This window comes from Pelecanus crispus, chromosome 6 (assembly GCF_030463565.1).
Source record: "Pelecanus crispus isolate bPelCri1 chromosome 6, bPelCri1.pri, whole genome shotgun sequence".
Taxonomy (NCBI): domain Eukaryota; kingdom Metazoa; phylum Chordata; class Aves; order Pelecaniformes; family Pelecanidae; genus Pelecanus; species Pelecanus crispus.
In genome coordinates this window covers 45,410,037-45,437,152 of record NC_134648.1, presented here as the reverse complement: position 1 = coordinate 45,437,152, position 27,116 = coordinate 45,410,037, and the positions used below count along the sequence as shown (strand labels likewise).

At 37.1% G+C, this 27,116-nt stretch overlaps 1 protein-coding gene across 6 annotated transcripts in view; it reads left to right on the top strand.

The window, feature by feature from the left end:
* RALGAPA1 (Ral GTPase activating protein catalytic subunit alpha 1) overlaps positions 1-27,116 on the top strand; it is a 133,280-nt gene that overhangs the window by 69,029 nt on the left and 37,135 nt on the right. For all 6 annotated transcript variants that reach the window (XM_075712980.1, XM_075712982.1, XM_075712983.1 and 3 more), the window contains 8 exons: positions 6,991-7,101; positions 8,100-8,168; positions 9,988-10,122; positions 10,868-11,051; positions 17,474-18,338; positions 19,862-19,933; positions 20,864-20,987; positions 22,665-22,820. In XM_075712980.1, coding sequence (XP_075569095.1) covers positions 6,991-7,101; positions 8,100-8,168; positions 9,988-10,122; positions 10,868-11,051; positions 17,474-18,338; positions 19,862-19,933; positions 20,864-20,987; positions 22,665-22,820 — 1,716 coding nt within the window. The remainder of the gene's footprint in view (positions 1-6,990; positions 7,102-8,099; positions 8,169-9,987; positions 10,123-10,867; positions 11,052-17,473; positions 18,339-19,861; positions 19,934-20,863; positions 20,988-22,664; positions 22,821-27,116) is intronic.

Genomic DNA, 27,116 nt, shown 5'->3' with positions numbered 1-27,116 from the left:
AGCATAGTAACTTATCCATTATCCTAGCTTTCATAAATGAACCTTGCAATTCAGGTTTCAGCAAAACCACTACTGGCTTTGTCTGACTTTGTCCAGCTATACCCCTTTCCCACATCCTGGACCCAAGCTTCCAGCAGGGTTTTCTGCATCTGTTTGTAACTAGATCTAGGAGCCTGTAGTGGATTAACCTTGGGTAAGGGCCAAACTCCCACTCAGCTGCTCACTCACTCCCCTTCTTCAACAGGACAGGGGGAGAAAACAGGATGAAAAATCTTGTGGGTCAAGATGAAGAGAGGGAGATTGCTTACCAGCTACCATCATGGGCAAAACAGATTTGACTTGGCAAAATTAATTTAATTTATTGCCAGTTAAAATAATTTGATCAGTGAGAAACAAAGACACAATTTAAAACACCACCTTTCCCTGCCCTCCCTCTTTGCCAGGCTCAGCTTCACTCCTTCATTCCCAACTCCTCTGCTGCCTCCTGCCCCCCTCCCAACTAGTGCAGAGGGGATGGGGAATGGGAAGTTATGGTCAATCCATAACAGTTCCTTTCTGCCACTCCTTCCTCCCTGTTGCAGTGTGGGTCCTTCCACTGGCTGTAGTCCTTCAGGATAAGCCTGCTCCAGTGTGGGCTGTCTGTGGACTGCAGTTCCCTCGAGATATTCAGTGCTGTAGTGTGGGGTGCTCCATGGCTGCAGTGTGGATATCTTCTCTGGCACAGTCTTTTCCATAGGCTGCAGGGAATCTCTGCTCCAGCACCTAGAGCACCTCCTCCCCTCCTCTGACCTTCGTGTTCACCTGCTGTTTTTCATTCTCCCCCCCCCCCCCCCCCCCCCTTTTTTTTTTTCCCCTTCTCTGCCTGTGTGGCATTTTTGCCCTTTCTTAAATGTGTTTTCACGAAGGTGCCACACACTGGGCAGATGGGCTCAGCTGTGTCCTATGGTGGGTCTGTTGCAGAGCTGGTTGGAACCTCCTGTGTCTGGCACGGGGGCAGCTCCTAACCTCTTTTCACAGAGACCCCCCTGTAACCTCTCCATTACCAAAACCTTGACGTGTATGCCCAGTACAGATCCACACAAAGACCCTAGAGTACAGAAATGTTGGAGTGTTTCCTTCTCCAGCATTTGTTTCTCCTGTGTAGGCTAGCCAAGCACACTGAGGGAAGTCACATTCCTCACTAACTGGCATCCTGGATTCCCCAGCTCTGATTAATAGTACATTTAAAGCCTCTGTGGTACGTTTTCCTGATACATTACGAAAGGGAAGGGCCAGGGTAGAGGGGAAACTGGAAGGGATCCCAGTTTTGGGAGCCATCTGCCATCGTATGCAAAAACCTGTCCCAAGCCAAGTTGCTGCCTTGTACTCTTTGGCTGCCAGACGGAGTGGAGCATCCAGTGTAAGAGGGGGACAGGGAGAGTGGGAAGATGACAAATGCAAAGGCCAAGCAGAAGTTTCCCAAAGCTTCTCATGCTTCTTGCTCACCCTGCCCTCTTACTGCCCCCACCAACCAAATCCCATTATCCCCATAGCCTCACTACATTCTGTGCCCGTTCACTTCTGAGCTGGAGAGCCATTGCATTATGCAGTGTTACTTCTCAGCCCTGGCCAGATATTTAGAGGGAGAAGTGGAGTACTTATGCCACATGCGTGGAAGCACTGGAGGATGTTTGATTTCCTGTGGCAAAGTGCTTTTCTGTGGTCATTCCAGGACATGTCACTCAGGCCAGTACCTGTTAGAAAAAATCTGAATCCAAACAAAGGTCACGAGTTGGCACCAAAGTTTATGTGAATAAACTACCCTGTTGAAAGGGAATAATGAGAACTCTGATTTTGGTGAGAAGTAAAGAGCATCTGTTTTTATGGCTATCACTAACATTTATTTCCTGTTTTTTATGAAGCATGCTGCAACACTGGGTAATTTTACAGTTTTTCAGAAGGATTTAACTTTTCCTTTTTAATGGGTGCGGTGGGTTGGCCCCAGCTAGCAGCCAAATTCTCATCCAGCTGCTCGCTCACTTGCCCACCCCCAGGAGGAGAGGGGAGAACTTAGGAAGAAAGCAGTGGTCCCTGGCCCCTTTCCACGGAGACCACCCCTGCAAGCCCCCCGCTACCAAAACCTTCGCACCTACACCCAATACAATGGTTCTGAAACTAATTTGTAAGATACAACTTTCCCGTCTCTGGTAGTCACCGTGCAATTCGGTATAAACACCTTCACATTAACTTCTTGAAATCTAGGATGATTTACTGTTTTAGTATTTGCTGTTCTGGTTGAATCTGTTAAATATAGCTAGTATGCACAGTGATTCTCACCCGGAAATGCAGCTTGCTCAGATTTAGCTAGTTCATTGTGGTGCAACACCTATAAAATGCTTCTGAATAGAAGAGATTTTCTGATGTTTGTCTGCCTTTCCTTTTGTCAATGACAGCTTTCACTATTCTGAAACTAGTCTCACTGGATTTCAACTCTGGTCGTGAGATTTGTAGTGGTGGTAGTATATCAACAGTATATTCCTTTCATCATCTCTGTTAAAAAGTTGCACTTTTTTGGCTGTTTTTTTTGTTCTTGATGAGTGTTTTTGTTTTTCTGCTTTTTGCAAGTCTTTCATATTTGTTCATATTTTATGAAATAATTAGAATATTATTAAAAACATTTTATTTTCTGGCATTTTGCAAACTTGCATATTCGTGAACAATATCTTCAACTTTTTAAATATGTCCCAGTTTATTTTCAGAACCTTTCTACATGCTCTTTGTGTACATCAAAATTCAATGAATAGTCTAATCTTTCTGTATATACACGTAGATAAAAATAGGGGTGTACTTTTGTTATACATGGCTTGTGTCAGATGTTGTGAACTAACTCTTCTTTTCAGCAATGGGAATCTGAAAAGTATCTTAGCAAATCAGCTGATCACATCCTGTGAATCAGGATTTGAGTCTACGTCTAAAATGAGTAGCTGCAGGGCTTTTAGTATTAGACTCTAAATTGCAATTTCCTGTTTTGCAAAATCACATTCATCCTTTGCAGCTTCACTAATACTCTCTTCCAGGGTTTTCCCCTTGCTTTTTAATATCCCTTAACTAGTGCATTTTATCAAGTTCCTGTGCAAGTTTGGTATTAGGCTGGTTTTATCTTACTTCTGCAATTTATCAGTTTGAACTATTTTTAATCCTGACATCCACTGTGATTTCTCTTATTTTTCTTTGACATATTTATTAAACCAATTATTTGTATCTCATTTATATTAAACATAAATGACTTCTTGAATGAGAAGACAAAGGCATTTATATTTCTACTTTGCTTTGCTTTGAGTTGGCAAAAGCATCCAGAGCATGGTGGCTTTTCTCCTGTTCTGAGCAGTGGCATACATTCACAATAGAGTTTAATCATGAAATGAAAAGTTTATAAATATATCATGGGAGAAACAAATTAGCTCTAATTGGTTACCTAAGCAATCTCCTGGCTTCCAAATAGTCGGAGATTTGAACTCCCAGAACAGATTATTTTCTTATTTTCAGGAGAAGTGAATGTGTAGGGAGCTATAGTCCTAGTCCAACTTGCTGATAAGTACAATTGACCAAATAACACTGAATAGAAATGTTAGCAACAGTTATATGCCTATTTCTGAAATACAGAAGCATATTCAGAACTGCAGTCCAGCAGCTCACTCTGAATATAGCTAGCACTTCTCCCAGCAGTGTGGCAATATTGCTGTATCTGTGTTAACCTCTGCTGAAGTCTTGAGCCCAAAGGTTCCTAACCAGCCATCCAGACCCCTGCGTCTCATCTTTATGTTATACTCCTCTCAAAAATGCTGCAGATACATCACACAATTGTGTTGTAAAGGCTTAGTTGAATGAGTGCCAAAAATAGGTTATTTGCAAGTACGGACAAGGTTAAACACCTAATGTAAAATCCAGAAAGCAGCAGACCCTTGCAAAGATGGGAAAGAATGTCAAGACTACCCTTCTGAGAAAAACTCTAGGAGTTAGGTACCAGGCAGAGTGCCAGTTCATTGAAAGGGGGTTTTTTCCCATCGAGTAACTTTTAAAAAATGATACCCACAATTACACTGCTATATATAAAATCATATCGAAGTAGTGAATTCTTATGCTTAATAACATACAGCATTTTCCTGAGATAGAGAACGGCTGGTGAAATGTTTGTAGCATCACACAGCTGTCTCTGCGCCGCCTCTGAAGGCTCTTGGAAGAGAAGTCAGAACAAAGCAGCTGGCTTGAAAGGGGTAAATTGGTTTGCTCTCCAGCATAAACTCAGTGTTGCTGCTTGATTTTAGGAAGATGTCCTTCTGGGACACTGCTGTAATTGTCTGTTCTAAAGTGTCTGTGCATTCTTTTGAAATGTGATATATTGACCATGCTGGGACAGATTTCTGAAGTAGGTGAAGGGTTTGATCTGTCTATGCCAGTCCCCGTATTCTTGATCAAAACTTCCTGGTACTCTTCCCATGAAAAAGAAAATTTGAGTGCACAAGATTTGAATTTTATTCATATTCATTACTTTATACCTTTCAGCCTTTTGTTCCTTTTCTTAAATTAAAAAAAAATTTAAAAATTCTCTTCAACCAGAGAACAGAAAGAGGTTAACTAATTTGCATAAAACAGCACTAGAAATCATTCACTTGTCTTCATTTTAGAGCCTGATGATCCTCTTTTAAAAAAAAAAAATTAAAAAGTAAAAAGAAGAAAAGGCTCCCTGTTTGTAAGTAGTGAATGGCTGATTATTCAAAGACTTTGAAAAGTCTCCAGGCCTTTTTCTCAGGTAATTTTTTCTTAAATTCAGTGATCTGGATACTCTGTATTAAGCTACTCTGGATTGTCTACCCCTTTTGTCCTCTCCAGTGACTTTGGGGTTTTCCTGCAAGCTTGTAAGGATGTTTCCAGCAATCTGGATTTGATCTCAAATTCTGTAATTAAATTGTTATGCTTTCAATTTTATTTAATGTTTTTCTGGTTGTCACTCGAGCTTCAACATTAGAATCTGTACCCTGCTTACTGTGCTCTTACAGTGTACGTTCACAGCATGGAGAGAGGCTGTCTCCTGAGGAATAAAATATAATGCTATTCCTGTCATAAGCTCTGGGAAGACTTGCAGCTGTAAGATGTCTGCCATGTTTTAGTTAAAAGCTGACAGTAGAGTGAAACTGTGTCCACTGAGAAACAGGGAAAGTCAGAACAAGAATTAACTACCCTGTGTACTCTGGTTTCCGTGTCTGTGGCTGACTTGTAAGACCCATTCATAGTCTTTCTTTATGCTTATATACGTACCACAAATAAAAAATTTTAATTAAAGCTTCATGCTCCATACTTTCGCTTGTGCTTGTACTTTTAATGTTCTTTTCAGGACCTTAAATGTAAAAAATTATAGCTCTGCTTTGATAAGAAGCTTGCTCAGGGCAGAGTTTTCTTCCAGTGTATTTTCTACCTTTAGATTTTTGCCATTCAAAAATTTTGTTCTGAAATCCTTAATTTTCTGTTCAAGCTTCGTTGCCCAGGCAAGATTTCTTAACGCTTTTTTTTTTTTTTTCTTTAAAGGTTTGTGATATATATTCTTCCCTGAAAGGTTAATAGAACTGGACTGATACAGAAAACAGTCTAAGCAGCCAAGAAATTAAATCTAATTATTTTTGCAACATAATTACCCTTTTCTGAGGTCAGAGGTAGACAACTTAGCCACCTTGCGGCACACACCTGTGACAGCTTCACTGCTAAGTAAAGCGAGGTTAAAACATGTAAACTACTTTTTTATTCTTTTAATAATGCAGGAATTCTGATGTCACTCATCTTCACTGGAGAAATAGAATAGGATTTTTCATGATTAAAGCATGAATTACCTAATTGTTTTCTGAGTGATTTGAGATTCATCAGTATTACGGTTTGGAATATTTGTTTTCAGTAAAGACAGAGTATGTTCTTGAATAAGAATGTATTTGAAATTCTTCCCTTGGGGCTGTTGCATATTATTTTTTCTTCTGTATAGTTTGTTCTGTCTTCTGAGGTCTGTAGTTTTGCTGTGCTAACAGCCATTTTGCTCAGATTTCTCTTTAGCTCAAATTTGTAGGATTTTCATGTCCTAGGTGAATAAAATTAACTTGTAAAATTCACTTTGTGCTTATTGTTTGGTGCACAGCTTAATGTTTTAAGGCAAGTGCAATGAAGGAAGAAGCCTCAGTTACATGTCCTGTGCATTAACAATTCAGGGAAATGAATCCCTGTTGCTTCATTTCTTTGTTTTTCCACTTAGGAGTGTACGGCAGCGTGTGCATCCACTCCCAAAGCTGCAGAGTAATTGTACAAATGCGTTCACTTTTGCCTTGATCAACACAGTAACTTAAACATTTTAGTAACTGCTGAAGGCAGGCTCCAGTGCAGTAATGTTTTCCTGCCTTTAAAAGATAGCAGAGAACAGAGGAATTAAGCTCAGAAGCCGAGATGCATTCATTTCCATTCAGACAACTGCTGTACACAGCAGTCACTAGCAAATACAGAACAGTTAGTCTCACTATTGGTGCCATATCATGCATTTTGGATACGTGGCTGTTCATCTGCCTTGGTTTTCAACAAAGACCTCTGATTTCAGAATTGGATCCTTGGTTTTTTTGCAGTGATGCATTAATATTAATGATCGCTAAGGTAACAAGAAATGAATTTGTTCTTCCTGGCTTCATGATACTGTACTAACCAGTCTGAAGTTAGTTAGGAGACTCCTCTCCCCTTTCCCTCATTGCGTGCAACTCCCTGATTGTCTGTCCCAAACCTTTGATGTTAGCTGCTAACGTTTGGTTATGACTAGAAAATTAATTAATTTTAAATTTTGTAAAGTTTAATTCAGTTCCTACAATAAATAGGTACGTAAGGAACTATATGTATAAAACCGTTGCCCAAATTCTTGACCACGTTATCACCTAATGTACTGTTATGTGAAATGTAGTCATCATTACTGGATTGTGTTCTCTTTTCTAGTTTCCAAATAAAACAGTAGCCCAAGTTGCCTGCAGTATGCTGAACATGCTGATACATTACGTACATAGACTTCAAGTGTATCAAGCTGATTCACCTTTAAGAATTATTCAAGTAAGTAATTTTTAAAAATTTATAAATTTTAATTCTTTTAAATGTAACAGTAAAATGTATTTTACTGAAATTAAAATACCAGAATATTGACAAGTATGTTTCACAAAATTTTAACTTAGTAGAAACATAATCTTACTGAACATTAATTGTGTGGGTTCACGTTACACTTACTTTCTGACTCCAATATTAACATGTAAAACGGCTGTATCATGCTTATTTTTATTCCAGTACAACTATGTAATTATTTACATGGGAATACTGTCAACAAAGTGCACCTTTTTTAATATTAAATATCTTCAAATATGTTTCTTTAAGTTTAGTGAGAAAGCTATTACTTAAAATACAGATCTGGAGTTGTGTTTTACATATCCGTGTGCAAAACACTTTGCATTAAAGTGTTTCAGTATAAAGCAAAAATAATTATTTTGAATACACTTTAAATAACAAGGAAGTAGACGATGGCATCTGTGAATCTGAACCACAGAAAAAAGATAGAGGTCTCCCAGGTAACCGGAAAGAGAATTGTGTGGAAGCTTCTTCAGTGGTATAGCAAGCATTTCTCTGCTCCTCTGCAGTCATATTGTCGATTAAGTAGAGGCAGAGTGTTTACAAAGTCTAGTAGTTCTAAGAAATAATGGAGCTCAAATAGCCCTGTACACAAACCCACATCAGGCTCCTGCCTGCACCCTACAAGTGTGTTGAATCATGTTCTCTTCCCGCTTGAATATTTGGAGTAGCTGTGTAATTTCACTGTCCATAATGCACCTACGTCAGTCAAGCAGAATGTATTCCTTCAGGGTCTTCTGCGAAATTCAGTTAAAAGAATTTTATTTAAAAAAAAAAGGAGTGGCAAGGAATACTGTAATTTGTCTCAAAATAACTTTAATAGAATTTAACCATTAATCTAGTATTGTGTCACATTTACCTACTTAAAAATTTATTTTAAATTTAAATATTTAAATTGTATTTTTAAAGAAACTATGCTATATTTTCCCCAGATTCTGATAGCAACTATTACGCATCTGCTACCCAGTACAGAAGCTTCCTCTTATGAACAGGATAAGAGGGTAAACATTTTTCATTTCTTTTTAAGGTGTCAATTTAATTGCAAAGGTGTGTGACATAGCATTGTTACAAAATTTAAGATGTGCCTTAAAGTAGGGATTCAGCTCTTTAAGTGTAGTACAGTATAGCCTTCTCAGAATTCCAGCAGTACTCTTTGTGCAAGTGAACTTCTGAAGTTTTTGTAGCAGAATATGCATTTAAATTAATTGAGATTGTTTTCAGTAACTAGAAAGACATGTTTTTCCCGATCCTCAGTGAACTTACAAGCAAAGTAAGTAGTGTAGACTTTTCAGAGTTGTCCTATAGTGAAAATATGTTCTCAAGTTGTAGAGAATACCTTTCAAAACATGTATAAGATTATCATTGCTTGAACTTTCTATTATAAGTACATTCTTGAGCAAAATAGCCTGTAATCTTCAGATGAATTTGATTGTTGTCATCCTTCAAAATGATTGCTATCTTTTTGTATTTTCAGTGGGCCGGAGTCCCCTAGCTAAGACAGGCTCCTTCTTCAGCTGATACAGTAGTACTTTCTGCCTCCTGAAAGCTCTGTCTGTTCTGAATTATTTGGCTTTGCTCTAGGACGGTGGGACACAGTGGTCATTTAACTTGGGCACTTTGGTGCAGTGCGTCGCTGGCAGCTCTGTCGTTCTGGGCCACCCATTCCCGTGGGAGCTGGCATTCAATGGCAGGACCATTTTGGCCTCCAGAGCTCATTTTTGCCTCTCCTCTCTGCTTGCGAGGAGGCGGGAGCTATTGTAGACTACAGCAGTATGCTAAGCTAGCCACCTTTCCACTTGAGATGCTTGCCATAAGTCAATAAGTTTCCCCATGAACTAATGCTGATCATCGTACGTCAAATAACATATCAAAAATTGGCTTACCTAGTTTGACAAATTTAGCCCTAATGGGTTTCTTAAAAATTGGTTTAATATAAAAATACTCAGAGCCCTTCATCATTAGGCTTATTATATGGTGCCTCTGAGAGACAAACTTGTAATGTATTATGTGAAATGAGTATGATGTTTATATGTCATTTGTTAGTAAATTAGTTAAGTGGATTTTCTTTGAAAGACTTTTATTTAACTTGGGAAATATTTTAGAGAATCTTGCAGCTATTTATCTGAATTGTTTCCCCTTCCACAGCTAAGTTTTAGAAATGAAAAATAATTATTTGAAGCCATAAGTTATTAATAATTTGGTGTGTATGTGTGTCTTAATCTAATTCTGTTCTACAGTCTTTAAAAACATCCCCTAGAGGGAGTTGGTTCTTTTGCTGACTGAGTAGCCTACAACACAGAAAGCAGTTGGATTTCTTTCACATAATACCTGGTGCTGCATAGCGTTATTGACATGTTGTGAAGGAAATACTGTGTTATTTAGAAAGCACTAAATGCAGCTGAAATAGTTCAGTTTTGTGTAATCCTTGATTCACTTTACAGTGAGATTTATGTGCAGAATGGCACATCAGCCTTAATTTGTACCTGTGTAATCTGTCATTTTAAAAACAGCACCCTACAAGTCAATTTTGAAAAATCATGGGTGTCCTCTTAAGCACAGTATCTGCTCACAGGCTTACCTTGATGAGAAACTGTTGTATGAATGGGCTTTGTTAAATACCTCAGTAGCCAATGTTTTTACTGATGCCATAGGTTTTGAAGATACAGTGGCTTTTAAACAAGTGTGTCCTGCCATTACTGCAGAAGGCTGTCTCTACTGAACTGAGAAAAGAAAGTAAAACAGAGAAGTAAAATACAGTGATAAATGTGAAGTAGCAGGTTGCTGGTTTAATTGATTTGTAATTGAAAGTGTTTGTTCCAGTTGGTTGTTTCTTTACTTCTGTGCTTATTGGATTGGATAATGGCCTTGCCATTAAAGACCTTGCTGCAGCCTCTTCACACTACAGGAGGAGAAAATGATAAGACTGAAAGATCCGTTCTTAATTGTATATATAAGGTACATGTTTCTTTACTCGCTAAATGAGAATTTCTGTGTATGGAGGTAGTGTCAGTTTTCATGGAAATGAAGACACAACTTTTCTGTAAGCTGACCTCCATTCTACTGCTGAAATGTAGAGTGCTGTCTTAGTTCTTGTACGTTTTACTGTAACTGCTTGATCTTTGGTATATTTGGAATTGTTAATTTTGTCTTATGTTTTGTGATGTTTAACCAAGTTAGTTTTTGTATATCATACCAATAGCAGATATTTGAGCTGTAGAAGACCAGCAATACATTTAAGACAGATGAGGAAGTAGCTTTTTTATACCAAGCAATTTTATTTAGCAGTAAGCAAAGTAAAAAGCACTAAGTTATAATTACTGTCTGTAGGGACACAGAACAAAGGTAGGGGTTTTTTTTGCACGGGAAGGGGATTAAAACCTCCAGCAGCTTAGACCTAGCATATGTAATTAAAGAAGATAGGAGATCTAAAAATAAAGGTAGCTTAGTGATTTGTTGTAAGTTTTGTTTCTTGTTGCTTTATTGTTAAATTCCACTTCAGCGTAGACACTGTTTTAACAATTTTCTTTGCAGACCAGGGTTTGTTTCTGTAAACATGAAGCATCTAAAATTTTCCAACATTTTGTCCTGCCTACCCGGTTCTAACAAATCAATTAAAAAATGTAAATAAACTTTATTTCTTATAAAAGTATCACGTAGAAATTTCAGTAGTTAATGTAATGAAATTCTGGTTTTGTTCTAGGTTCTGCATGGATGTGTCTATGGATCTCAGTGTTTTAGCAACCCTAAATATTTTCCTCTAAGCCTTTCTGATTTGGCATGTGTGGATTACGATCCTTTTATGCATTTAGAAAGCTTGAAGGAACCAGAACCACTGCATTCTCCAGACTCTGAGAGGTCTTCTAAACTTCAGCCGGTCACTGAAGGTTTGTCAAATTGCCTAAATGCATTTTCTTTCAAAAAGATCTTATCTTGGTTTCCAGTATTGAAGTGTTTGTTTAAAGCATAAGTTTTAAATTATGCTAGACGCTAGGTAGGAACCATTAGTATGGAATGAGCTAACATAATTTTGTGCAATTACTGTTCGATTAACTGAAATAAGGATCTTCTGAACAACATGAAGATTGATTTGATATGGATTCTTCTGTGCTCTGTGTATCAGCAAAAAGTGTTAAGTACAGGATGTAACATGGATAAATGTTACATGGATAAATGTTTACTTTCAGTAAATTAATTTATTTTTTCTTCATTTTGCTCCTTTTTCTAAGAATATTTTGGGTTTTTTTCCTATCTGAGCTTGCAATATTGAAAACTTTCAGGTTTTTTTAACCTATCATAATTTGCTGTCAATCTGTTTATGCTGGTTAAAAGCATTAACAGAGTTATCTAAAAAGAGAGAAATTTTATCTCATCTGCTTAGAACCTTAAGAGACCCAGGAATTAACATTTTCTTCAGAACTCAGAAATAAAAACAAAGAATCAAGAAAGTAAGCTACAGAGGAGTAGCATATATTATGCAGTGTATCTAGTAAATATCAAATGGCTACCTTGGGAAGAAAATTGAAAAAGATGAGATTAATACTGATACCAGAAACTCTGTGTAGTGCTATTCTCCCTCCATATTAAGTTGTTCCATTTAGGCTTCCTTAAAGGTATTAAGAACCAGATAAATGCAGAAGCTCTTTGTAGCAGCTGTGTGCTAACAGCAGGTGATTTTGTGGTCTGTAGTGACTACGTGCTGTTTTTTATGTAGAGAAAATGGCTAATCATTGTGCCCTTGTCTAAGGCATGCTTCATCATCCTCAAGTACTTTTTTGGCCAAAGAATTCTAAACATAGAGCTGTCTCCTAATAAGCTCAGTATTGGATTGAACAAGTCTGATTTGAGAACTATTGGCAGGAGGAGCTGTAATTATTAAATTTACTGAAGAATGAAGCAAGGTACTATAGTTGGCTTTTTGTCAAATGGCTGTGGTCTTATTAGTAAAAAGTAATCATCTGCTGGGTCAGAATGAAAGAGGCTTCGAAGGATTCATTCTGTCCTAATTACAGTCTCACCTATACATATTATGTAAAGCTAATATTTAAAGCATTTGCCAAAATTAACTTCCACTGCATGTTCTATTACAGTGTAGTGAATTGTAGTAGCTTTTTATGCCTGGCATCTTTTGTATTCTGTAATAATCTGTAATTATGGGTTAGCAGCAAATGCCATGTGGCTTGTTTAATCTGACAATCTGAAAAGACAACCCTGAATAGATTTCTCTTTAAATGAATGTAGTTGCACAAAGCCTTAGCATCGATATCTTCATTTTGCATTTCCGTACGTGATCTGTTCTTTTATGATTTCGTGTTAAATTTCTAAATAAAAGTAATTTCAGATGTTCCTTTTATCTCTCCAGATGAATTAAGGAAGCCCCATATGTTTTTAAAGTTTCGGGGCTCTGGAATTGTAAGTCAGATTGTGAAATTTAATTGGCAAACTACAGCATTATAATGCAACCCTGGTCTTGCAACCTTGGCACTTCTAGTCCACATTGCCAGGCACAGGATAAAATTGGCAGTGCTTAACTGATTGCATAGCATCTGTTCTCCCTGGCATTGTTGGAGGAGTGAGAGGAGTAAAGTTAGTGGATAACAACCAGTCTGGGACTCGATCAAGACAGGGGGTCAATTAGTGCAAGCTAGCAGCAGAGCAGCATGCCAATGCTCTTTTTCAATAGAGTAGGAGTGCTATCAAGATATCTTTTTTTGAAGGAATGGAAATGGGCAGGAGGGCGGTTGCAGGGAAGTCAAGGAAGTTCTACAAAGACAGGGTGGGGATTGCTAGACTCTTTCCTTAGGTCACAAGCAAAGCTGGAAGTAGTGAAACACCAGAATTCTAAGATAGGATGCTTTTGATCAGTTTAATAGATGTGATTGACATACCCTATTATGCATTCTGTTGTTCAAGGTCAGATCCATCACCAGTTTTATGGACACTTACCACCATATGATGTGGTATGAGACTAGGAAGATACGGAACTTAGAGTGATACAGCTGTGTAGTGGGGACAGGACATACTGAGAGGCTGGAGCAAGCCTTGCAATAAACAACAGGGCAAAGATTTGATAAATCCTCTGGAAACAGGCAATGTGGGGAGAGAAGAGGCTTATTCCCCTCTCTGTTTCAGTAACTTTCCAAATGCTATCTCTCACAAGGAATCTGTTATACATAGGATTATCTGTGAAATTTTCTTTGTCCTCCTTTCTGTAGGTTTCACATAAAGTGGTAGATTGCAGTATAAGATACACAAAGAATAATTTTTAAATTAAGTGTTAAGTATATGAAAGTGTTATATTTAAATCAGAACAAACTTTTAGCAGCTGACAATAAAGACATCGATAGGAATCTTTTCTTGCACCATCAGAACGTGCAGACAGCAAGTCTGTGGTGCTTTCATATATCTAAGGAATCACAGAGCTTGTATACATAGAATCATAGAATAGTTTGGGTTGGAAAAGACCTTTAAAGGTCATCTAGTCCAACCCCCCTGCAATGAGCAGGGACATCTTCAACTAGATCAGGTTGCTTAGAGCCCCGTCCAACCTGACCTTGGTACATGAAGGCTGATGAACTGTTCCTGTAGCTAGTATTGACAACAGCTTTCTCTAGCTACGGTACAGGCATACAGGTGCTGCCTGTGCTAATTAACCGCACCTAACCAGCCTGGATTCAGTGTCACACTGACAGAGGTATGCTTTCTCCAAGGATAGTATAGCATTATAGCCCTTCGCTGTACAGTTTAGACGTGCAAAAGCTGACTTGGACTGCATTGGGCCCTATCTGCTTGCCTACTTGTGATCTTTTTACCTGTCATTATAGGACCGTGAACATACATGAAGGAGAATTAAAATGGAACCTCTCCTTCAAAGCTTTTTTGTTGTTTATACTAAATGATGCAGACATTTAGGAAAAAGTAAAATTGAGAGGTTTTGTGACCCTTGTATTGACAGGAAAGCTGGTTACACTAAAATAGGTAGCATTAAACAAAAAGTGCTATACATCTAATGTTAATAGATAGCAAAATCAGACTATTGAATAGAGTCTAGTTGTAAGGAAATAATATTTTATGGGAATTTTTTTGCAATTATAGGCAAAACCATTTTGAAACCTGTGCTTCATAGATCACAAATCTGTTAGAGGTAGTTGTGATTGGAAGGTAGTAGTTGCATTGCATAGATACAGTGGTCCATCAATTACTGATTTCATGGATTTTCCCCATTTGGCATATTTCTCCAAACATATTTTAAACTCTTTTGCATAGATCAATTATTTTCCTAATATATTTCAATTTCTGAAGAAAAGGTTTCCCCCATCTGATGTTCAGTCTTAGCTTTTATTTAAAAATCAGACATAGAGAGTAATATTCTTTTAAGGCTTTGCTGTTTGCCTTTTTACTGAAAGCAGACAAAAAGTACACTTTTTAAAAAACACTTTATACATTGCACATCCAGATTAACACAGTTTGTGTTTTGTGAGGGATATTGTAGAGATGGGTTCTCTCTAACAGTATCTCTCTATACCTGAAGCTTAAAATTAGAAAGGAGTAAGACTTCCTTAAGCTAGTGGAAGATACAGGTAGCTAAGCTAAACTGAACTCTCTTAGGCTCCCTCTAAACGTGATGGAGAAAGAGAAGAGTTTCCAGAGAGTGATTCATCCCGTTTCTCCAATTTGGGCTTCTAACTGAGATGAATCAGTCTGTACAGGTGCATCATTCTTTAGACAGTTAAAAGGGTGAGGAAAGTTAAATTCCACCCTCAGTCATTGTTTTTGCCTTCTGCTACATAACTGTAGTTATTAAGAAGCTGTTCAGCCAAAGTTGAATTAAAGAGTTAACATATCTTAAGGAAATTCAGGAATCCTCCATTCATGCCACTGATACAAATTAGTGGTGATGGACCTGCAGCCTTTCCACAAACAAGGTAATTTCAGGGACTGAGAAAAATAGCCAATATAACATGCTTCTAGCAAATTACCAAGTGATCATGTACACATATAAATTACATTGCCCAAGCAAAAGACTGTACCATTGTAAAGAGAGCAGAGATTTTTCCATGTGTCCCTTAGCCTCCTAAGGGAGTAAATTCATGCACACAGGCACAGTACAACCATGGTTAGGTGTGAGATCTTTAGGGTTTGCCACAAAACAGTAGTAGTAGTAATAACTTCTGTGCTAACAGGTCCCTCTCATTTCTTCAGGTTTTTCGGCACAGCTTAACTGAAGGCATTTAAGCTACACAGTGTGAGACTTCAGGTAGCTGGGAAGCTCACATGTCTTTGCTCCTAGGAACCCGAGAAAAGCATTACCTTACTTCTCTGTGCAGAGCCTTGCTAAACACCTTGCATAAATATCCTGACAAAGATGAGCCAGCCTCTGCATTGTCCAGGTGCTGGTTAGTACTGCACTGATAAATTATCCTTCGAGCATCTGACTTATTTTCTCTTTGTCTTGTATAAATTTGCTTACAGTTCCTTCTTATATTTCAGCAGATGGCACTATAACTTAATTTCCTTGGATGCTATCAATATCTGGACATTAATTCAGCTTCACTGAATGTTTTTGTGTTTCTAAATTTTTAAACATCAAGAATGTTATGGATAATAAAAATACAATATCTGATTTGTTTATATTAGTTTTCAGGGCCTTAATTTTTTAAAATATTTGAGTTTATCTGAGTTTCGGAATAGTGTAAAAATTAAGTTGATTTTGCCAACTATTAATAGGATCAAATGTTTCCCTTTTTGCAGTTCAGGTCTACTGCTCCCTAAAGGTAGAGAAGAATCCCAAACATCTCTTACATGCTTTATCCAAACCTTGTGGGGGAAAAAAAAGGCAAATATATACTAATTGTTTACTTTTGCAGACACAGAATGTATCCAGTTCTTCAGAAACTAAAGATCTATCATGACAGTCAGTATGCATTACAAATTTGCCTTTATTTTTCCAGTTAAACCAATTAAGACACCTTAAACTGCAAAAAGAAATTTGTTTATTAAACATCAGTTTTTACTGCGTATAAATACACAGTATAAAGGAAGATGAGTTCATTATACCATACTTACACGTCCAAGAGGTTACATTTTCTCAGTAAATACTGAATGAAAAAGTGATGTGGTTCAGAACGTTCTAGTTTGATGGATTTTTGGTGAGAAAGAAGGTGGGAAGTGTTTGCAGCAGTTTTCAATGTTTAATATAGTTTAAAATATATAATGTAATCCTGAGGAGTACAGTCTTGATTTATCTTCCCCTTGTAAATCGCAGATTCAGGGCATCTAGGTCCTGTTAGAGAGGCTGCAGAAATATGTGCTTTGCCATATTGATCCTGTTTCCTTTTCTACCTGTGATCTTCTGCAGTGTAATACTTTTTTTGTATGGTTTCTTCGGCGGGTACTCTGAGCAGCTGAGGGTCGTCTGTCTGACAGAGTCGCTTTGACCAGCTCTGTGCTTCATGGATAATGTAGAGTGGATCTAATAGAAGAATCAAATAACAATAAAATACTGGGTTAGCCAGGTGTGGTATAAAGAAATTCCCTTTGTGAATTTAGGTAACATTGCATGCAAGTGGAAGGTATGCAACAGAGAAGGAGGTGGCAAAACCATATTGAAATACCAGTGCATCTCACAAGATTAATTTCGCATAAGACAGGCACAATTAACTGCTCTTTCTCCCTCCAGGTTTTTCCAGCGTGAAACGTCTTAAAAACACAGTTGGGGAATGAGATTTGCTTTTTGAAAATTTTGCTACTGTTATATTGTGTTCAGTGTAGATAGCCCAGTCTTTGGTACTTTAAAATCATCCAGTATTACTCTCAACCTAACCTACAGCTACATGCTCCCTGGAGAAATTAAGATGGATTAGAGGTTTTGTGCATCTATGTTCCTCTGTTTTTCACAATGTAATGATGTGTATAAATATAAAAATCCACTGCAGTTGGAAATGGACTTCTTACAACGCAATTATGATCTCTACTTCATCAGCAATTTAAGATTTATTTTCACTAGATTAAAAAATTGTATATTTTAGAAGAACCGTGCTGATTACAAAGCTATGGTAAAGGAGGTACGGTAAGCTGTAAAATAATGAAGATACTTTTTTAACTATCTTGTGATTTTTCATGCTATTTATATATGAGACCAGTGTTCATCAAAATACATATTTTCCATTACTGAGTTGGCTGTATCCTAGCCTTGCAGTGCTCATCCTCTGTTTAAAACTCACAAAGAAGAGGAGACCAAAAGAAATACATAACTGTTGGTGTTGTTTTCTGAACTCATCTTTTAAAACCTATGTTCTTTCTCTCGCAGTGAAAACTCACATGCAACAAGGATTAATTTCTGTTGCTGCTCGTACTGTGATAACACATCTAGTCAACCACTTAGGCCACTATCCTATGAGTGGAGGTCCTGCTATGCTAACCAGTCAAGTCTGTGAAAACAATGACAATCCGTACAGTGAAAGTCCTGAACTTTCTCCTGAACTTTTTGAGAACCCAAACCTTCAGTTCTTTGTGTTAAACAATACATCCCTGGTCTCTTGCATACAAATCCAAGCAGAAGACGACATGCCTGGGGGAGGACTGTCTGCTGGACTTGCATCTGCTAATTCAAATGTTAGAATTATAGTGCGTGACCTATCTGGCAAATACTCGTGGGATTCGGCCATTTTGTATGGACCATCATCTTTATGTGGATCTTCACAACAAACTTCTTTTGCACTTTCATTATCTCAACAAGATAAACCAGAAGATGCTCTTTCATCTTTTGAGCATGTAGAGGATGTATCTGCAAGGGATGGAATTACACTCCAAGTAAAAAGGAAATTTAGAGACACTGTACCAACATGGGATACCATTAGGGATGAAGAAGATGCCCTTGATGAGCTCCTGCAGTATTTAGGTGTTACAAGCCCCGAATGCTTACAGAGAACTGGTGTCTCACTCAATATTCCTGCTCCTCAACCAGTCTGCATCTCAGAGAAGCAGGAGAACGATGTCATCAATGCAATTCTGAAACAGCACACAGAAGAGAGGGAGTTTGTTGAAAAGCATTTCAATGATTTAAATATGAGGGCTATGGAGCAGGATGAGCCAACCTCACAAAAGCCCCAGTCAGCATTTTACTACTGCAGATTACTTCTCAGTATACTGGGAATGAATTCTTGGGATAAAAGGTAAAAAGAAAAAACTCACAATTTAAGAATTTTCTCCTAAGGAATTGTGCTATTCTTACCATGTAATAATAGTTGATCATAGAGTAGGTTAAGCCAAAAATATTCCAGGCCAGCCAACAAAGGAGGAGATGGGATGTGCAACTAGGGGGAACATGGTAGTTTTCTTCTGCATTTCAGCCTGTCATTTAGAGAGACAGAAATGAGGAACCTGTTGCCTTTATTGCTATTTATGTTCTTTCCTTAGAACAGTGTTGGAAGGCAAATTGAAGGAGTGATATCTTTTCTAATAATCCTTTCACCAGCTGTACTAAGGGGTACTACTATGGGTAAAGAAGGCATCTTTTTTGCTTTCTTTGCTTCCCATGTATGTTCCTGAAAAAATCATTACCCTTCTGTGCCAGTATGAGATTCTGAAAGTGTCATATTCGCAGCTATTGTGTTGCTGGACAGTGTCCTGCTGCTTTGCCTGCTAAGAGCATGCTTGCATGCAGCCTCAAAGTATTGCATCTGTGTTAGCTAACAAGCAAGATGTGTCCCCTACTATTTATTTCAACATTGGCAATGTTTGCATATTGTTTAGAACAACAGGAGACAAGCCATGTTCAGTTACAAAAATAATGTCTTTGTTTATGTTATTACTTTTGTGTGGGTGTAGTTAGGTGTATGTCTGCATATACATGTGGGTATGTACAAATATTAACATCCTAGAATGTAAGGGTCTTTCTGAAATCATCTTTTGCCATAGCTGTCAAGTGCCGTATTAGAGGCATTGAAATATTTTCTTACTATGAAGAGAAATGGATAGTCTGTAAAACGAAGATAATCTATGTCACTGAGATATCACTGGAATCAGACAAAATTTTGGTGTTATAACACTTCTTATTTGGGTCTTTAATTCCTCAAGGCAATCTGGTTTTGAACAGTACTTCTCTTAAACTCATTCCACTGTGTTTTGTGGGAAACATCTTAAGTGCAGTTTAAAAGAAAAGTGCCTTTCTTGCTCTAACATATTGTTTTGGTTTTTTATTTAAATTGTTACAGCTGGCTGAGTGACTAGTGAGCTATGTTCTGCTCTCTTCTGCAATTCAGAATAGCAAAAGTTCTGTGTTTAATGCACAAACTCCCTAGGACAGTAGATTATGGGAGTGTCTTTTGTCACTAAGTGTATATATTATGGCCTAGTAAAGTGTGCAGCTTATATATGCATCAAAGGGAGTTCTGTCTGTGCTTCTGTAGAGAAGAGATTGATCACAGTTGGATCCAATAGGTTGACAGAAGAAAGTGGAAGTAAAGGTTGTACTCAGAGCTATAATGGATATAGAAGATTTCCTGGAGTAAATTTTATATATTTGTGTATTTTTGAAAGATGCCTTAATATTTTATGTAAGAAAGGACTATTGAAAAGGCAGAAGCATTTGTTGGTTGTTCTTGAATGGACCTGGAAATGTTCTTGTACCATTCTTGTACTGTTCTGTATCCATCAATGAACAGGTGATAAAAGAGTTACAAATTTCTCTATTTAGAAGGAGCTTTCATCTCCTGAAGAAAAATGAAAAGTTACTTCGAGAACTCAGAAATTTGGACTCGAGACAATGGTAAATTCTTTTAATGGCTGCCTACTTACTTGTTTTAAGTGTGCTTGTACTTAAATGGCTCTAATTGCATAGATGTGAGAGTTGAACTAATTTTTAAAATAGTTTTGTGAATTATTCATGTATTTTGCACTGTATTGTAGTTATTGGTGTTATATTGAAGTTACATTGGTATTATTTGTAGAGTGACACTCTACAAGTAGAATATCGTGAAATAGAACAAACTTCAAAATAACTTAAAATTATGAACATTTGTACACATAAAATGGAATAGTTTAAAAACTTTAATATATCAAAGTCTCCGCATTTTAAGCTTCAGCTAATTGTTTAGCTGTTTTCCAGTGCTGTTAGTATTTGAAGTCATGGAATTCTAGTTGGAGTTGTAGCACAGAATTAAAAACTTTGGATTGTTTTTGTAGAAGTTGAAATCCAGTGGAGGTTTTAGAAGTGTGAGAAGCCACCTTCAGTTGCTGCAGTGTCTAACAGCAAGCTGTGAGCAGAAGACATTGCTATAGTACTTAAAGATTCTTCATTCAGTTGCATAAGCTGCATTTGCCACAGCATTCACAAGGTTGTTAATGGGCAGCGCAGTGTCAATAATGCCTGTCTTACAGGTTTTGCTCATTTCGGAAGCCCAGCTATTCCATTAAGCAATTGGTACTGCCAGCACCATCCTACATCTTAGAAGTGAGGAAAGGGGTAAAAGCTGTTCATGTATAGCAAAACTTTAGGCTCTGGAGAAGACCGGACTAGAAAAGACAGAATGGGAATATGGAAATATGGAAGATATTCAAAAAGAAGCCATATAGTTATACTTTACTTCCGTTATCTTTTTCAGTGTTTTAAAAGCCATGCTCTGCATGTACTGTTTGCATATTTTGGTTTCATATTAGTAAAGGCACTGTCATGCAGTGACCATTCTCTGTTTTACAGCCGAGAGACACACAAGATTGCAGTGTTTTATGTTGCTGAGGGACAAGAAGATAAACACTCCATTCTTACTAATACTGGGGGAAGTCAAGCCTATGAGGATTTTGTAGCTGGTCTTGGCTGGGAGGTATTTATTAAAATGTTTTTATCCTAAGTTTGTTTACAGAGAAAATTACAGATCCCTTTAGATGTTACAAGTCTTTGGCTCTTTAGCATTACTCACAAGTACTGAAATACACTGTTTTGCAAGTAGGATGTAGAGAAGACTTCTGGTTTTAATTTCATTAGCAGTACTAGTTATTAATTTTAAGCTCTTTCAATTTAAGAAAGTTTCTGCAGGCAGTGACGATTCTTTAATGTGCAGTCCTGTACTTGGCTTTCATGGGTTGATTAGGAGGCATCTTAATTTCCCTGTATGCCTGTAAAGTGTTAAGTCCATTGAAATCTGAGATTTGCTCAAATTTGGGAATCCGAAAAATATAAACATGCAGCTTCTCTGACGCTCCCTTCTTCCTGCCTTCCACTGCAGGCATGTTCACACGCTCCGCTCCATGTGTCTTCCAGCAGTCAGAAATACTGTGATGTACCCCATCATCTATATGGACCTGCAACTCTTTAGTCACTAGTTCGATACTGTTACAAGGATTTCCTTTTTCACATCCTTTCTTTCTGACCTCATAGGATTAACTTCCATTGTAAAGTTTACTCGGCACTGTCGCACAGAAGTACAGAGTCACTCCTGCTCCTGGCTGGCTGCATAAGAATCTGCAGGTTTTCTGTTTTGCTTGCGTTCATCAGGAGTGTCCACAGGAGTGTCCATCTTCTTTGTTCTTTTTCTTACTCCTTAGGTATATAAGAGCACTACTAGATTAGCAGTGTGGATAACAGCTCTGACTTTTCCACAGGGACAGAGGAAAACTACTAGAAGTCTACTGACTGTCATGAACATAGATGTTTATTTCCCACATTCCTGATTCTTCAGGAGAAAAAAAAAGTCACATTAGTGTTTTCAAATATCCTTCTTTAGTGGGTTAGTTCTTTTAGTGTTTATTAGCTAGATTAAAGAGTTGCTAATTTGGATTAATATTCCATGATGAGACATCTAATATTTTAACCTCCTAACATTAAATTCTGGATCCTTTATTAGCAGAAAAGCAAATATATCCCATGTGGGCAGAGATTAAATGGATACACATCTGAGATACAGCTTTCTTTAGGCACTGTTGTAAAAGTGAAATAGCCCATTAAGCATGCTTATTTGTTTCAGTGCCAAACTATTTCCCATAGAACTAGGACTTAGAAACTTATTTACTAATTATCAGTTTGTTTCCTGTGATTTTTTTTCCATATTCACAAAATGAAAATTTCTCAAGAAAATACACAGAAGGTAACAAGACAATTTTAAATTGTCTGGCTCTTGTGCAGGGTTTCTTTAGAGCTCAGGTCAAGGCTGATGTAGTATCACAGAATTTTGAAAAATTCAAAAAGCACAAGTAAGTGGCTACAGTCAGCTGATCAGGGAGTAATGCAGTAAATAGTCATTTACACAACCTTTCCTTTTCTCTAACCTCATCTTTCCAGCAGCATTTGCGGTGGCCATGGAATATAGAATGCCACTGCACTGATGTTAATTTCCAGTCTAGTCAGCGAGTCTGAGCTCTTTTAGAAAAGCATAACTGTACCATTGTGAAAAGGGCCTTCACTTTTAAAAATTCAGTTGAAAGTGCATTTCAAAGTGTAAAGAATGTATTTATCACCTGATATTTTTTTTTTTCTTCTAACGCTTCCTGGACTTTACTTCTAGGTAAATCTCACAAACCATTGTGGCTTTATGGGAGGACTGCAAAAAAACAAAAGCACTGGACTGACCACTCCATATTTTGCTACCTCGACAGTAGAAGTAATGTTCCATGTGTCAACAAGAATGCCTTCTGATTCAGATGACTCTTTAACAAAAAAGGTAGGTGTTTCTCAATAACAGATCTTCTTTTGGTAGTAAACCTGGAGAAATTAAGAGTCAAAGAAAATCCAGTAACTTTTTCTAAAAAAACATAAATCATAACACCTTTACCTGCTAATAGTTGGTATTTTACTGAATTAGGTTAAGCCATATAAATTATTCTCTATCAATTTCTAATTTTGCCATACTGGTGCTTTTTGCCATCACTGCAAATGCTGGCAGGATCACATGTATAGTGGTGAAAAATGAAGGGAGGTAATGATTTGTGTAGAAGAAAAAGCATTACGTCTGAATGATGGTTTAGTCCTTTGAGACTTTAAATGCCAATTAATAAATATGTGGTGAGTGCTTTCTAAGATGACTTTTTATTCACTTAAGAGTCACGTGCTGTCTATTAACATAAGTTTCCCTTCAAAAAGAATTTAAAAATGTTAGGAATTCGGCAATGTTTATGTTATATGAGGTGTTTTGTCTTGGAGCAGGCACAAATGCTCAACAGTGATATGATCTCTCATAGCCACATTAAGAAAAAAATGGTTTTCTATATTGGTATGTTTTTCTTTAGAATTTAATAAATTCCACATTAGTGATAATAAGTTACAGTCTCGAACATGTGTCCTATTATAAATGAACAATTGGCTATCATTAGACTGTCCCCCGTCCTGCGTACATACATCTTCAGATGTGCTAATCCATTCAGTAGACACGTTAATGAGCACTGGTTGAAGTGTAATATTGGAGGAACTGAAGCTGGTTGACCTCAGCATGGAGTTTAATACTTGTAATTAAATTAGACAGTAGACAGTTAGTAAAGAGAGAAATAGCCATGCCTCTGGCAAGCTTCAATTATTAATGACTTTTTTGTTCTTTGTGTTCAACTTGAAGAAAAAAATGTTATTGTTGTTATTATTATAGACTGACTATGAGTTCTAACTTCTCACTGTCGCATCTTAGGTTGGTTGGTTTGGTGGGGTTTTTTTTAATTAAAAAATGGTTTTTTTCTTGTATGCCTATGGTGCTGGGTCCTTTCTGTTCTTTATTTCCTGAAGTAGAACCAGAGTAATACTTAGGTTGTTAAATTATTTATAAAAGTGGCTTAGTAGCAAAAATAGCTAATTTAAAAATCAGATTGTTGCTATTGTTCTAATATAGAACCGTGTGTGTATACATATGTATTTTTCTAAGTTGACTGGCTTCTGTATTTTTTGAACAGAAACTTGGTTTTATAAAACACAGCTTGTAATTATCCTTATGATGTTTGTTTATAATCTGTTTGAATTAGAGCATTAAAAAGTGTTGACAAGGGGGAAGACAGGTCACAGTGAAAATTAATTAATAATAAATAATTTGCAAATGCTGTGGACTTCAGCAGAACGCACAGGCGGGATGTCATATCTGTTTCCAGGATCACCCTGAATCTACATAGCTGTTTGTTCAGTGCTGGTCCAGTCTTCCTGTGATTTAGCTTGAGAAAATGGTGTCAGATGAACTTTTAACAACTCCAGCTTGCCCCAGACCTATTTCTCTACTCCCTTACCCACAGTCTCACTCATCAGTAATTTGGAATATTTGAGGTCTGTATGGATATGTACAGTGTATCAAAAGATCAGGATTGTATTTGTAGCTCAGTTACTGATGGGCTGTTTAATCAAGCTACTTTATTTCTTTGTGACTTCCTTTCCTGTTCTTCCTCAGTGTGTGGTTTTTGTTCTTCTTGCCCAGTTTCCCCAAGAATGGAAGCTTGTGAGCCTGCCTTTATGTCTCTCCTCCCATCCCTAACACCTTTTGGCCCATTTCAATCAAATTTGAGAGACATGTTTCACAGGTGTTAATTTCATATATGTTTAATGAAGACAGGCTAAGGAAAGGAGACAGTGAGAGAGACTTGTAGTGCTCCTACTCAGCAGGTAAAGACTACATGGAAAGAAGCATTAGACATCAAGGAACCAGCACCAGAGAGAGATGCTATGAAAGTCATCCCAAACTTGAGAAAAGCATCAACTGAAGTGTGCATCTTGGGAGAAACCAGCAAGTGGTATCAGGAGACTTGAGTAGGAAAACAGGCTTAATTCTTTTCCTAGTTCTGCAACTACTCATGCTGCTTAGTCTGAACACATCAGCAAAAGGAATGTGTTTTATGAGATGCTGTCCAGCTCAAACACATTATAGGGGACCTCAAAATTATTTGAGAGCTGTGTGTGTGCTAACAACTGCAATCATTTTGAGTGCCTGTACTGTTTGTGAGCTCCAGAGAAACTTGCATTTTGAGCTTCTTTACTGGTCTTTCATGTGCTTTCTTTGTCTGTCTCATTCAATGGGAGAAAAAAAAGCAAACTTGCAGTAGTTGGCTTCGAACCGCTGCTGTTTTTTATATTGTAAATGTGCCTAGAGGTGCATGATAGGTTCATCTTATAAATGGAAATCAAATTAAGTTAAAAGAAAACTTCTTCCTGCCAGTCCAGCCACTACAAAATCAAGATTCTGCTGTTTCAGAGTCTAAGCCAATTTTAAACTTATTTTCCATCAGTCTTACAGAGTAGTAAATAAAACTTTTAAGTGTCTTGGATACCTCTGAAGCATTTGTTTCTGAAGACATGAACAAGAGCAAGAAAAGACATGAATTCAGGGAGAACAGAGGAGAATCTTCTGAATATGTAAAGGAACTTAACATTGAAAAGCATATATAAAATAGGTATTTAATTTGCAAATAGTAAATTAAAGATTTAACGCTGATAATGCAATCCATTTTGTTTTTCTTAGAATTAAAGGTTAGAGTAAAAAGTATTTACACTACCCTTACAAGAACAAACTTGCAAAGAAAATATCAGGATTAAATGAAACTGTGAAGACTCTGAGTTCACAGAATGAGAAAGCTCATGTATGTGCCTCGACAGCTTATCACCTGTCTAGCTCCTTCTCCTTAGCCTGATAAAAGAGTGAAGGCATTGTAGGTGAGAATATTATACACAAGATATGTAAATAAGTAGTAGTAATGTTATTAATGATTGGAATACTAATTCATCTCGGGCTTTGGGCATATTACATGATTCTATGTTGCGTGTGACATCGTCCTAACCACATAAAAGATTTATAGCTCCCAGTATTTATAGCTAGTTTTTTTTATTGTGCTGTTAACATGTATTGGTTTGTAGGTGTAAATTATTAGTATAATATTTTTTCGGTGTTACAATGAGGTACACATGTTGCTTTAAAAAAACCCCAAACACACAATAGTTATTGAAACTAAGTTTTGTGAAAAATTCAACTAGAGGGTACATATGCTGTAGACAGCAGTGCTGCTTGCATTTAATGGGCAAAAGTAGCTGCATTAAGCTGTTACTTCAGATGTTTCTGCTCCTGTTCTTTTTATAATGAACACTTTCATTTTTTGAAGAAGAAAAAAGTTGGGGCTAGCTGTTGTAACATAAGAAAATATGATAGCCTTTTTTCTCCCTCCTTTAGGTAAGTGAGTATTAGAAATTACAGTAATTTTGGCAAGAGTTCAAGGGTTAATGCAACAGATAAATAAAAGGAATTTTCTGTAAATTGAGCCCTGCATTATTTCACTTGTCTTGCCTTTCCAAACCTAACTCATTTAATTTTAAAAAGTAAATACTTAAATTCTTCCTGACAGTGTGCTTTGCTTTTACTATCGTTTATTACTTCAATTATACTTGGTATCACTTAGAACAATCTGCCATTTGGAAATTTCAGTATAGCCTGCAGCTTAGTATTAAGTCTGGCTGCTATTGTAACATGTACAGCATATGACACTAATGTATCAAAATTAGATTTGATCATCCCTCCTGGTTATATTTATTTCACATTTCTTTTGTATTCAGTTAACATAAATGTATTAGGAGAGCTGACACATGATGATGGCTATAGAGTAAGAATATTTTAAAGTATTTTGAGTTAAATTTGAAATTTCAGGTAACCTAACAGTCGGTCATTTTTATATATTTGTTTTAATGGAGTAGAGTTTCAAAGCAAGCCTAAAAAAATCTGTTTGTCTCTGATATCTCCTCAGGGCTGTCTTTCCAACAGCTCAGGCTCAAAATGGCTAAAACAGCATTCTTAATCTCTTTCTCATTGCCACCTTCCTGGATCACCACAGACAACATGACCATTGTGCCTGTCACTTGTGCCCATAGCCTGAAATCATCTTTAATTTGGTCCACTTGCTGGATTCTTACATTCAGTCTGTGATTAAGACTCTGTTCTTTTTTCTACATAACTTTTCTTGCAACATGGCCTTTCCATACATACAGTTAAAATTTATCCACTATATCCTAA